The sequence below is a fragment of the Paramormyrops kingsleyae genome, chromosome 10, assembly GCF_048594095.1.
Source record: "Paramormyrops kingsleyae isolate MSU_618 chromosome 10, PKINGS_0.4, whole genome shotgun sequence".
Taxonomy (NCBI): domain Eukaryota; kingdom Metazoa; phylum Chordata; class Actinopteri; order Osteoglossiformes; family Mormyridae; genus Paramormyrops; species Paramormyrops kingsleyae.
Genome location: NC_132806.1, coordinates 24,504,372 through 24,517,743, shown reverse-complemented (window position 1 = coordinate 24,517,743; position 13,372 = coordinate 24,504,372). Strand labels below are relative to the sequence as shown.

At 44.6% G+C, this 13,372-nt stretch overlaps 2 protein-coding genes across 4 annotated transcripts in view; both read left to right on the top strand.

Moving 5' to 3' along the window:
• Positions 1-3,449, top strand: part of LOC111855503 (connector enhancer of kinase suppressor of ras 2) — a 95,289-nt gene extending 91,840 nt beyond the window's left edge. For all 3 annotated transcript variants that reach the window (XM_023834577.2, XM_023834576.2, XM_023834575.2), the window contains 3 exons: positions 993-1,533; positions 2,366-2,571; positions 3,224-3,449. In XM_023834577.2, the coding sequence (XP_023690345.2) occupies positions 993-1,533; positions 2,366-2,571; positions 3,224-3,433 (957 nt within the window). In that variant the 3' untranslated portion in view covers positions 3,434-3,449. The remainder of the gene's footprint in view (positions 1-992; positions 1,534-2,365; positions 2,572-3,223) is intronic.
• A 5,493-nt stretch (positions 3,450-8,942) lies between these two features.
• apool (apolipoprotein O-like) lies at positions 8,943-13,222 on the top strand. Its single transcript, XM_072717564.1, has 9 exons — positions 8,943-9,024; positions 9,454-9,555; positions 9,681-9,800; positions 9,918-9,972; positions 10,050-10,148; positions 10,422-10,513; positions 11,076-11,177; positions 11,414-11,660; positions 12,083-13,222. The coding sequence occupies exons 1-9, from the start codon at positions 9,013-9,015 to the stop codon at positions 12,178-12,180; spliced, it is 927 nt and encodes a 308-aa protein (XP_072573665.1). The 5' UTR covers positions 8,943-9,012; the 3' UTR covers positions 12,181-13,222.
• Positions 13,223-13,372: the final 150 nt, after the last annotated feature.

The following is a 13,372-nucleotide window of genomic DNA, read 5'->3' as shown; positions in this document are numbered from 1 at the left end:
GTACCGGCGCCTGGTACTGAATGACAAGGGGAGTACTGGCACTTAGTACTGAATAACAAGGGGAGTACCGGCGCCTGGTACTGAATGACAAGGGGAGTACTGGCACTTAGTACTGAATAACAAGGGGAGTACCGGCGCCTGGTACTGAATGACAAGGGGAGAACCAGAACCTAGTACTGAATAACAAGGGGAGTACCGGCGCCTAGTACTGAATGACAAGGGGAGTACTGGCACTTAGTACTGAATAACAAGGGGAGTACCGGCGCCTGGTACTGAATGACAAGGGGAGTACTGGCACTTAGTACTGAATAACAAGGGGAGTACCGGCGCCTGGTACTGAATGACAAGGGGAGTACTGGCACTTAGTACTGAATAACAAGGGGAGTACCGGCGCCTGGTACTGAATGACAAGGGGAGTACTGGCACTTAGTACTGAATAACAAGGGGAGTACCGGCGCCTGGTACTGAATGACAAGGGGAGTACTGGCACTTAGTACTGAATAACAAGGGGAGTACCGGCGCCTGGTACTGAATGACAAGGGGAGAACCAGAACCTAGTACTGAATAACAAGGGGACTTGTCAGTAAGGTATGTTATTTATGCTGCATTTATTTGATCAGGTGTGATCTTATCTTTTTCACCCTCAAACCTGCCATCTCCCTCTGGGTGTGGCTAGCTGTCTTACATAATGATGCTTCACTTGCCTTTTGCACAAGTACAGGTGCACTGGAATGTCTATTTTCACACACACAGCTGGGAACAAAGCTGGGAATGAAGCTTGGCATTAGAATGCATGATCACACCATTTATCTGGTACCTCTGGAGCATTTTGGGGGTTTAGGGCATTGGTCAAGAGCCCAACAGATATATGACTCTTCTGCCGAGGATGGAATTTGAACTAGCGACTTACTGATCACAAGTCGAGTCGCACACCACCTCTCTGGTCTCAGAGCTTTAATGTGGTCCCCCTTCCTGGCCTGCCCCCCACCCAGGTGAACTCCTCCAGTCCATTCCCGGAGTCCAAGCATGGACGCCATTTCTCCAGCGAGTCCACGTACTCACAGTCATCAGCGGAGGACTCGCGGCCCGATGTAGCAGGCAGCACTCACTCATCTGGCTGCCGCTCCACGCACCGTGAGCGCCGGTCCTGGCAAGACCTGATCGAGACGCCCCTGACCAGCTCGGGTCTACACTTCCTGCAGACGGTGCCGGCTGAAGCCGAGAGCGTATACGGGGTGGCAGTAACAGCAGGCATCGGTGGCGGTGGGGGGCGTCTCCCCATGTCACCCGAGCGCCGGCGCCAGGCCACATTGCCCGTGCAGCGGCGGCACCATCAGGACCGAGACGGACCCTTCCCACTAGCGGGCAGTGAGGAGTATGGGCCACACACTCACCGCCGTGCCCACAAGCAGCGTAGCCAGAGCCTGCCCCGGAACCGCGAGGTACGGGGCCCCAGGGGCGTGCTGCACCCTGCTGGGCCCTCGGAGGAGAAAAGTGAGGACGATGAGGTGCCTTTCTTCAAGCACAAAGCCGGTGAGTTACCCATGAGGGAAGGATGTGCATTTGGCATAAACAGGCACACCATGGCGAGGTGAATTGGTCCCAGGAAAGCACCTCCTCAACTGAAGAGCAAATTCCCAAAACTCACTGTCTATTTTTTAATGTTTCTGAGATGAGACAGCCAATGATTGACAGTCAGGCTTTCTCATCGTATGTTATTATATCAGGAACCAAATCTCAGTCAGTCCTGAACCAATCTAGCAAAGAACTTTTGTTACATTTCCAAAGCTCACTGAGTCCTCAGAAATTTTCTCAAAATCATACCCCATGGATTGAGTGGGTTTTGGAAATTTGCTTGGCAATTAGTATCGATCTTTCTTCATCATATCCTAAAGGCACCCCATTCAAGGGCTTGTCAGTGACTTACTCAGATTAAAGCCACACTCCAGTGAACCGGTAATGGGGCAAAACCGTCCAGTGTAACTAGTGAAGATGGGTGTAGTGGTGGTCACTGATGTCAACTAAATGACTGGTTTTAATATTTTTTTTTAATACTGAATCAATGTATAGTTCTTACAGCTGCAATCAGTGTGAAACATTTGAGAGCCAGAGCAACAAGAAAAGATTCATAATGCATTGAGTACACAATTTAGCCTACGAATGCGCTAATATGCATGTCGATTAACATACGTGGACGCGTGAAAGTGTTATGTAAAGACAAAAAAGCACAACACTTCATCACCCCAAAAAAGAAGCGTGATGGATGTGAGATGGTATCATGGCAACAGCAGCACTCAGAGGGATGCAGGAAGCTAGGAGCCTCTCCCACCTGAGCGAATGGCTCACACCCCATGTCCCCTGGCAGAGTCACGGCATGATGAGCGTGACGGGGAGGCTCCTGACGGGCTGCGGGAGCTGTACCGCTCCCTGGAGCAGGCTAGCCTGTCGGCATTTGGCGAGCCACGACCCACCACCAAGCAGGAGTACCGGAGGGCCTTCCTGAAGCGCTGCAACGACCCCGTTGTCAACGAGAAGTTGCACCGCATCCGAGCCTTGCGTAGCACGCTCAAGGTAAGCTAGTGTGCAGTCAGTAGGGGCCAGGGCCAGGGCTTGCCTTGTTCCCTGGCCTCAAGTATTCCTTGTCTCTTTGGACAAAAGTGTCTGCAAAATAAATTAATGGCAATGTCACTGGAGTGTAGTGGAGCACGTTCTGATACATTCAGCACTTTACTGAGTATCACTAGTCATACATTTTGGCTATAGTATGGTAGCATATGGATGTGAAACTTGCAGTGGAAGAAATTGCCACAAGAGATTAAACTTCTAAATATTTTTAGAAAAGCCCCAGTTCTCTTTTTACAATCATTGTAATTATGTTATGATGTGAGATTATTTCTGGGCTAAGGCCTGGATGCCCTCTAACCCGAGAACTGCCATGGATTCATCATCGCAGCTACTGGAATTCTCATGTTGTGGTGTGAAAGCCGCTGAAATGGCCCTCCATGCAAGCTGCAGCCCGTGGCTGGCAGAATATGAAGACTTGTGATGACCAAAGGAAGCATCATGAACCATGTGCTGTGCTTTCTGACACCACTAGATGGTGCTCTCTATAAGAAAAAAGGCTCAATCCATGTTCCAAAACAAACCAAGAGTGCCATCTAGTGGGTTCAAAAATACTGAAAATGATTCATGACCTTTTCTGTTCTATTCACCTCTCCTCAAGGCCAAAGAAGGGGAGCTAGCCATCATCAGCCAAGTTCTCGAAGACCCGAAGTTGACCTCCAAGAAGTTCCGAGACTGGAAGCAACGGCACCATGAGCTGTTCCTGGACATCTGCGAGTTCGGGCCGGGCAACAATGGCACCCCAGAACTCTCACCCCTGGCCCCACCCCTCATGACGCACACCCACTCCTTCATCGAGACCCATGTGTGAGATGGGGGGGGGGGGGGGGGATCATGGAATGAAGGGGTGGTATGGAACCCCCCATCCCAGTCTAATGATCCCATCAGCCCCCACCACTGTTCTGACCCTCTCCACATATCCTCCACGCCCACCACCCTCACACCAAAATAATGACCAGTCAACCACTGTAATATGTGTAAATACTGTACTGGGAGCAGACAGAAGTAAATGCTTTGGATTAAAAGAAGAACAGCCCAAAGGTGGCATACTGCATGTCTGAAGAAGAGAGTATTACCCTTCAGTAGTCTTCTGAACTGGGAACATAAAACGAAAAAAAAAAAAGAATGAACTACAGGATAACGGAGATTATATTTTTATTTGATCGTTTTCTTTTTTACGTACTGTCTTTTAGTTGTATTTATTTAATTTTTTATTGTTTGAGCTGCAAGTAGAAGGAGCAATGTAGCAGTATGATGGGAAAAAATACCATTTTCACATGGAGCTTCTTCACGAAGGCATTTTCTCCTCGGTACTTCGGTGCCAAGCATCGCAAACCACGGCTAGGCAAAAATATACAGGCAGAAACAAACGTTTTTCGTACGGTAAAAGACGGTTCATAGGAGGAGGATCAGGCACGTAAATCCGACGTGAGAAAAAGAAAAGTCACATGCACGCCTTAGATATGAAACTTCCGGGCAGTTTTCTGTTAATACTCACGTGAAAGTAAAACCTGCATTTACCAGGATAAAAATATACAAAAAAAACCTTAATGACCTTAATTTTGCATAGAAACAGCCACTGTTGAAAACTGTGAACTATCCTTGTGAATGCAATCTATACTGTAGATTCTGTCTGCGGAATCTTTCAGAATAATTTCCTGTTTATAGAAAAAAAGTTTTAAAAACTTTAAAAAAATGAATGGAAGAAAGACCATGCACATTTTTGTTCTTGGTTACATGTTGCAGTAACGTGCAGTTAGCTTAGGGGGCTAGCGGAGTCCTCGATTTGGGCTGAACTCAGGTTCTGTGGTTCCGACCCCTTCTTGGTTCGGTACTCCTCCCGATCGCTCTCGCCGGGTGTGTCGGTCACATATGTGCAGTTTTTGGGATCTGGCAACCTTAGCCATGCGTGAGCGGGACGGCCAGGAGACAAACGGCTGGAGGAGACGCCATGTTGTATCTGCGCGTTCGTTTTACCTGGGGTTTTTTAAACCAAGGCAAGAAATGCACTACGTAGAATGCACTTTCATTTACGGCAACGTGACGTCACCGCCAGGCAACGCGAGGCTCCCGCGAAATTTATTTGCATAGCAGTACTGTTACCAGTACTAAAAATGTTATTGACCCCACCCCCCATTCACAGTCTGACTAGAAAAACAACGTATTTCAAGTCTCGGTGTCTGCAAATATATTCACTTTAACTTGCTTAAAAAGATATATATTTAAAAAGAATTACTTAAAAATATTCATAATTGCATATACATAGATTTGAAATAGCATCTATTTTAAATTTGCATATCATATTTTCAGGTAGCTGTTTTTGTGTTCTGTACTAATATTTAATGTAGTAGGATTAACCTGAGTTTAAACTACAATGACTCCCTGTATGAAGAGGGATGAACGCTAATCTGTAAACACACACACATACACACACACACACAGTCCCATTACATAGTAAAAAACCTGGCCCATTATTATATTATAATAGAATACTGCTTTGTTTTGATTACTGAGGAAGCTTTTTCTCCAGAGTGGCTGTTAAAACGGAAATGAAGACACCATAGGATACAAAACTTAGAACAAAACAAATTTCTTGTGTTTCAGGGATTAATTTATTTCTTTTTAGTTCACTTCAACATTGTTTTCCTTCTTCTTTTTTTGCTGTTCTTGTTTATCTTTCTTAAATGATTTTAATGTTCTTACAGAGAATTATTTTTGCATCAATACAATCTTGACCACGTGTATCAAGCAACACATACCGGAATGTGAATAAAATACTCTCGATTTTTTATTTATATATTTTATTATTATTGGCCTAATTCTTATTAATGCCGCAAAAGCTGTTACAGAATTAATAATCATAACCAAATTAAATCGAAAAACAAGTACAAATTTTTAGAGTAACATAACTTTTAAACTTTTACTATAAATGATTCTGTGACAGAACATTTCAAATGGATTATATGAGAGGGCATGAAGGTTATCTTACATTATGTAAGGTATTTTGTTACAATTATATGTTTTATTATGATTGTTGTTGTTATTCAGTACTGTAATTACTGTTTTTATTACTGACCTAAGTACACACATACTGTTCTACCAAAAAAGTCATGGGACATAGTTATGGATATCGACGAATAGCACGCTGGCTTACCGTCAGCCTTAATCACCTGCTGTAGGACATCATAGGTGACCTTTTAGAAAATGACCATCAGTACATTTTTTGTGCTTTACTCCACTTTCAATCCAATAGTGTGCATCACTTTGTAAGAGGGCTGTTTTGAGACTTTATCCCCATGACCTGTTCTGTGTTTTCTGGAGCAGCAGACCCATCATTCTCTCCTTTTTTCCTTTAATCAAAGGCGTGTCCCATGACTTTTGCCACAAGGGTGTAGTACAGGAGGCTTGCCTCCCTTTGCAAGATCCGGCATTGTCCGCAAACTCCAGTGGATCGCACGGCACTGCCTCCTGTTTCCAAACCGCAGCACCCATCGGCAGTGTGCACCACCCTGGGCGACAGTGTTATTTTCCCATTACAATCCGAAATAAAAGCTTAGTGGGTGCTGAAACTGACCGGGCCTGGTCTCGGAACCGCTACTTTCATTTTAGGTACAGATGGCCTTGCTTCTCTCTGTCCATGTGTCTCCATCTCCTGAACTCTGTCCAAATGGGATTCCACTGTGGGTTCATTTGAGGGAGGGAAGCCTCACGGTGCATTGCACAGGTGTGTAAGACGTAAGTTGCACTGCGACATTAAAAAAGGAACATATTGCTCTTTTTTCAAAGACAATAACTGTTATTCTGTATATTAACTGATAAAAAGAACTGATAATAAGAGAGAAAGAAAATTACATTTATTCTTCCTATGATTCTTAAGTAGCCTTTTGGTTTATAATAAGTATATATATATATATATATTTACTTGATTGTAAAACTTCGGTTGTAAAATTCAATAAAACTCTGCACTATAAAATATGTTCTTGCTTGAGCTCTTTAATTTGTAATTCATTTAAAATCTTTTGTCTTTATTGAAGCTGTATTTGTAACAAACAATTCCAATGTCAGACGAGTGTAGAGCATATAGCTGTACTGGGATAAAAATCGGCTCTGGACTTTGGAATACCCACAATAAATTGTTGCCGCAGGGTGGTCCCCCATGATTAATTTTGCCAACTGGGGGAGGGGGAGATTCTCCATGATAAATTTACATAATGCCTCATGCACAGTCATACAGTGTGTACAGTTTGGAGGGCCAGGCAAACCTACATTTCACTGCACACTGTACACACTGTGTATGTGACAAATAAAACTTTTGACTTGACTTGAATGCCAGATGGCCAGTCCAGCCCTAGTAGCCCTTGTGACTCTGCACACAATAAATGGTCCACAATGGATGAATTTTAGGTTAATGCAAGATTTATAGACTGCCAAATTCAGGAGACTGCCTTGGACACCACATTCTGAGGGGACGCCAATTTTTGTCTGGGATTTTGAGCAAGACCGTGCACTGTACATATGTCCCACGCCCCTAGAAGTACTCGCACTCGCTGCTGTGGTGTCACAGAGTAGCTACACGATGCAGGTCCTGCATTATGGGAAATGGATGGGAAAAATTAGTACAGAGGAAATGAGGTTATGCTAAATGCAGCCCATTTGAAATAAAAGCCAGTCAGTGTTTATGAGCCATGAGGTTACCCAAATCTGCATATACTTTTGAATCAACATTAATTAATTAAGGAAGAAATTATCGAGGACAGAAATTCCCACCATGATGGAAACATGAATAATAGAAATCTAAAATGCAGAAGCCTCAGTTTGCCAAGTATATTTCAAGTATAACAGTTGTTATCCAGTTTTGACTTCATTTACAGAAAATGTTATGACAGGTCTGTAAATTATTCAGGAGGTGCTTCCTCAGTAGCGGTTCTTCACCTCTTCAATGGGGGGCAGACTGGGGCTAGTTGTTCTGTTAAGAGGGCCGGATGCATTTGACCTTAATGCCCTCCATGTTTTACACTATATTGCCAGCATTAAGAAGCAAAAGACAATTTTGAAAACCGGTAAGTCATTTATGCAATGCTTTGGAGTTACATTTCGCAGTTTTTACAAATATGTCACTCCCTCTGATGTCTTGTTTAGACTGTATTGCTTCCACAAGCTTGATTCTTTTGTCTGTCGTTAACTTTTCATGAACCGAAACAGCTGGACCACCCGTCGCATGCTCGTTAAGAGTACATCAAGAAAATGTGCTTATGTTTGTGTTTCGATTGTTCCCAGCCCAGAGAATTTTGGCCCGCATCTATAAATGTACATAATAATAATAATAATAATATTTAGGGAGGCCACAGGGAGCACGCATGTTATCACGGGGGGCACGTCCCCCCAGAGAACCGCCCTTGTACGTCTTATGTCAGGGGTGCCCAATACGTCGATCGCATAGGTCAGGGGTGCCCAACTCCAGTCCTGGGGGGCTGGAGCCCTGTGTAGCTTAGTTCTTTCCCTGTTCCACCATAAATGATTCAGCTCAAGTGCTGTGTGGTAATTATCACAAGGAGTTGAATCAGGTGTGTTAAATGAGGGGAAACCCAAAAATGTGCAGGGCTCTATGGAGCTGGGCACCCTGGCATAGGCAGTGTGGGTAGATCGTATGGCATAAAAAAATAGAGGATGGTTAACGCATTCAACCGCGCCAGCTGCTGCAAAACTCCTACCGAGTCGCCTAGTTAGCCTCCAATTGATTTCTAATAACTTAAGAAACGATATAAAATGGGGGAGCTGGACCAAGTAAGAAGCCAAAAACCGACCCATTCCATACAGAATGGGAGGCGGACTATTTTTCACCATGTCATATTCGAAGTGCGTTTGCCTCATCTGTCAGTCTACCGTCGCTATTCCGAAGAAGGGAAATGTGGAGCGGCATTTTCACACTGTTCATATACTGTAAACTACGACATTAACTTCCCTCCGAAAAGCGAGCTGAGAAAGAGAAAGGTGAAGCAACTAAAATCCCAGTTCAATTCAAAAACACTTTATTTATTTATAAGGGAAATTATTACTACTATTATTATTATTATTATTATTATTATTATTATTATTATTATTAGTAGTAGTAGTAGTAGTAGTATTGATAATAATGATAATAATAATAATAATAATAATAATAATAATAATAATAATAATAATAAAATACTCTATATATTTACAAATAAATATGTTTTGCACTTTTAGAGTAAGTAGATTATTTTGTCTTGGTCATTTATAAGTAGCTAGCAAGCTGAAAAAGTGTGGGCACCCCGGTCCTACGTTAACTATTCTGGAAACGCGTTTTATCGGCTTGGGCTTTTTGTGCCCTGTTGCTTTCCGTATGACGTTTCGGTGGGCTGGTCCGTCATGGCTGCCAAGGTGTGTATGGCCTTTTTATTCAAAGTCGTTTAAATGGTATACGATGTTGCTGATGAAAGTATAAACAAAAGCAACAAACGTGAAAATCACAACTTAATAATAAAATTAATTGTATATGATATGCCACATGTTCAACATTGCACACTCGAAAGTTAGTGAGTCAGTTTGAACGCAAACCTGAACCGCGAAATAGATAAGGTTAGTAAGGGAAAACACACATGTCGAAGTAGCATACGCTTATATTTAAACAATTACTTTGATTATACCGGAAAATAATTGACCAATTACACGAAAGTGTTTTAGGAAGAGTAGTTGACATCCGTAATTTAACTTAAACATAGCATAGAGTGAGAAATTGTACACCCCGTGGCCCGCGTGTTTCGGTAGTTGTTTCATCCTTATGTGCAAAGTCCATGTGTGTGTTTGCAGGTTTTGAAGCTGTCGGCAATCCCAGCTGCACTTGGATTAGCGTCTTTTCGGATTTACGAGTTAAATAAAGAAAAGACAGAAGGACATGTCAATTCTCGGGAGGTATTTTTCCCCGGGATTAATCCAATACAATATTACATAACTGTTGACCTTTAATTTTTGTAGCCTCTTTATGTATGGCCTAACCTCGTGAGAAACAAGCTCCCTTTGCGTCCTCCCAACTACAGCTGTCCATCTACACACCAAGGTCCCAACCGTACCACTTTGTGGAGGATCAGCCTGGAAGCGTGGAGAAAGGGCTACATACCGTAAGGGTTGGACTGCAGCCCTTTGCACAGGCTGTGAAGGTACCCCCCCCCCCCCTCTCCCCTCTCCAGTTTAGAAGCCTTAAAATGGCTTGTACAGTACACCTGAAAACTCAATGTTGAGGTTATTTCCCCTCACTGGGATGTTTTTCCTTACAGGATACCTGCATTTCATTCAAAATAGGAGCTGTTAACCTGTACTATGCAGGAGAAGGTGAGAGGAAGGATTACTGTGTTCCTTTTATATAGTAAACCTATTTCAATTTTAACACAGTATTTTCTCCCCCATAGATATTTACCACTACCTTAAAGACCCTCCTCCTGGATTTTTGCCCCGAGTGAGTTTAATTACAGTTTCTGGACTAGCTGGATTGGTCCTGGCAAGAAAAGGTAACCACTTTCTCTGTAAGCATCACAGGAAGGCGAACACACAGCAGGGCTTTCCAAATGTTGCTCGGGATGCTTTAAATATGTGTATTTGAGTAGTTTGACAGTAATATTTTTTCCCCTCTGTACTTCAGTTAATCTAGTTTATATAGAAGTTTGAGACTTGGATGCATATGGGACCTTTAGCCTGCCTGTAGATTGACTGAAAACCTCTGCAAAGCAGGAGCGTGCAGTGTTTTTCACCCCTGTATTGTCTCCCGTCATGTTTCCTGCCAGGGTCACGCGCGAAGAGGATCGCCATGTCACTGGGCTTGGCCACTTTGGGTACAGCCGTGTGCTACCCGGGCCAGACAGTCAAGGTTCTGAAGGTAGCTTTCTGTGGATTGGTTTCATCAGGTCACATGACATGCAAACAAGTGGGGATGGGGATGTGCAAATAGACCGCAGTGTAGTGAATAATAATGATGAAGTACAGAGGTGGTGTTTTAATCATAGTGGGCAAAACTGTGCAGTGGGGACAGATACAAAAAAAGTGCAGTGGGGACAGATACATGTCACCGGATTAGCTACCTGCAGAGTTGGGTAATTCAGGTCCAGAGGGTAAAAGTCCAGACCAAGATTTTGTTTCAACCAACCAGTTGAGCATAAAGAGTCACAGTTATACATTGTTCAACTGGTTGGCTGAAACAAAGTCCCGGACTGTACTTTTACTCTCTGGACCTGAATTACCCAACTCTGGCTACCTGATGGGGAAAGAAACTGTCTCTGAAATGGGTGGTAATGCCTTCCTGCGGGCGGGAGCTGGGTGGCTGTTATCCCTGATGATGTCATCTCAGTCCTCTTGCATGTCCTTAGTACCTACCCCTGCATTCTGGCCTCTTAATGCTGCACATACTTCTGAACTCTGACTGGTGTCTTCCTCATCCTCAGATCACTGGGAGGAAGACGTACGCAGGCACGCAGTGGGCGGTGTCCACGGCCGCCTCGCTCTGGAAGGCCAGTCCAGCCAAAACTCAGCTCGTCGGGGTTCAGGTATGACCTTCCACTAGGGGGCTTCACAGTCATTTCTACTTTACTCCTCATGCAGTCAGTCAGTTGGGACGTTTTCCTGTTTTTCAGTCTCCCTGTCCAGTCTACACTTACATATTCCAGGACAAGACGTGCCTTTAGAATCTCAGCTTGATTAAAAAAAAAAAATAAATCTTGTTTGTTTACCAAGCTACAAGCACCTCAGAATTGTTTTTGTACTGTACCTGTTCCTCTGGCAGCCGGTGTCCGAGGCACCCTCTACAGAGCTCACACCTGAGACCCCGCCTCCCCAGGAGACTCACTCTCTCCCCACCCCCCTGGAGGAGTCTGTCCCCCAGCTGACCCCTGAGCCCAATTGGGACCGGCCTCCACACCCTGCAGAGGACAGCCCCCCTGTGGAGGGTCTGGCTTCTGTACCTCCCACTCCTCAGAAGTTAGATTTACCAGAAGCAGCAGGACTGGCACTGAATTCTGATGCCCCCGCAGGTAAATTTTCTGTCATTGGCATTTCTGTCCTGTTACCCCACCTCCCCCTGCTGTAGCTGGGCCTGTTACCCCACCTCCTTCTGCTTTAGCTGGGCCTGTTACCCCACCTCCTCCTGTAGCCCCACCTCCCCCTGCTTTAGCTGGGCCTGTAGCCCCACCTCCTCCGGCTGTAGCTGGGCCTGTAGCCCCCCCTCCCCCTACTGTAGCTGGGCCTATAGCCCCCCCTCCCCCTGCTGTAGCTGGGCCTGTAGCCCCACCTCCCCCTGCTGTAGCTGGGCCTGTAGCCCCACCTCCCCCTGCTGTAGCTGGGCCTGTAGCCCCACCTCCTCCGGCTGTAGCTGGGCCTGTAGCCCCACCTCCTCCTGCTGATGTACGATAAGCCTCCCATCATGTCTGCATTCTCCTGTCTCCCCATTATCCAGATTCTTCAAAGACGCCTCAGTTCAGCATTGACCCCAAGCTGATGGACCATGGTCAGTCCAGCCCTGAGGATGCCGACCTCTACAGCACCCGTAGCTGAGGAAGGATAACTTCAGCTGGGGGAAGTCAAACCAAACTGTGCCATCAGAAACAATATTACATCACGCCCCAGTGATTTTTGTACTTATGTGGCCCAATTCTCACACACCTCCGGTGTGTTTCAGTACTGTGCATGAGTATTCCAACACCCAGAGTTATTTGTGGAAGGTATCTGTAAATACAAGCACCTCGGAATTGGAAGCAAAATGGTATGAAGTCATTGAGTGACATATTCACTGCCGTCAGGGAACATTAACTGACCGAGAAGTGCTAGGACTTTCCACTTGGATTCTAGCTTTTCCATCAATATCTCGATTTTCCCCATAAATTTTCTGTTCCTGTATACTTTTATATATACATAAAACATATATTTCCTTACAGTGTCATTAAGTCTTGGCAAGGAAGCAGATTTGGGGTACAGGAGAATCGGGGTTTGGGCACGGCTGTGTGCCTGCAGCTGTACAGATGCCCGCATGATGTCACATGCAGATTGTTCTGAGTGCTGCTATCCCACTAAACTTAGGAATGAGTCACAGTTTGTTCAGCGTTCAGTTGTTTGAAACACAACGGGAGTGTATTTTGTCTAAATGTAAGACGATCCAAGACTATTTTTGGCCTTTTATTTAATTAAAGTAAATTATGAAAATATTGCAGAACTTATATATATCTCACAAAAAGACAGCTTGGCAATGATGGAATATTACAGAGAAAATGTTTATAGGTAAGAAATTTGAAATTCTGTGTATAAGAAAGATGCTTTTTTTTGGAGTGTTTAGGGGGGAGGGGGAGGTTGCATGCCTTCATTTGCAAGTGTTGTCCTGCTATCAACACCACAGCCCAGAAAGTCAGGTGCCTTCTATTTAGCTGCATTTTAAGAAATAGTCCTCACTGTTGCTGTAAGGGAAGTTTGGATGCTACTTTAAATCCATGGGGAATGAATGGTGATGGTTTGGTCATCGGTGCTTTCAGCGGGACCTGTAACAGAATGCTCCCAAACGTTCTGTTTCCCAGTACCCTATTAAAATGAGGTTTCACCCCTCAAATATGACTGAGCAGTTCTGTGTACAAGTGCGCAGTTCATACGGTATTGCCACTCAGTGGAATTCGCTGCAGTTCAGTACAATTCCTCTAGAGGGAGCGGTTGTGCCACAAATTATGTAGCGCTTAGCGAAAGACGTACGTGTATATACACT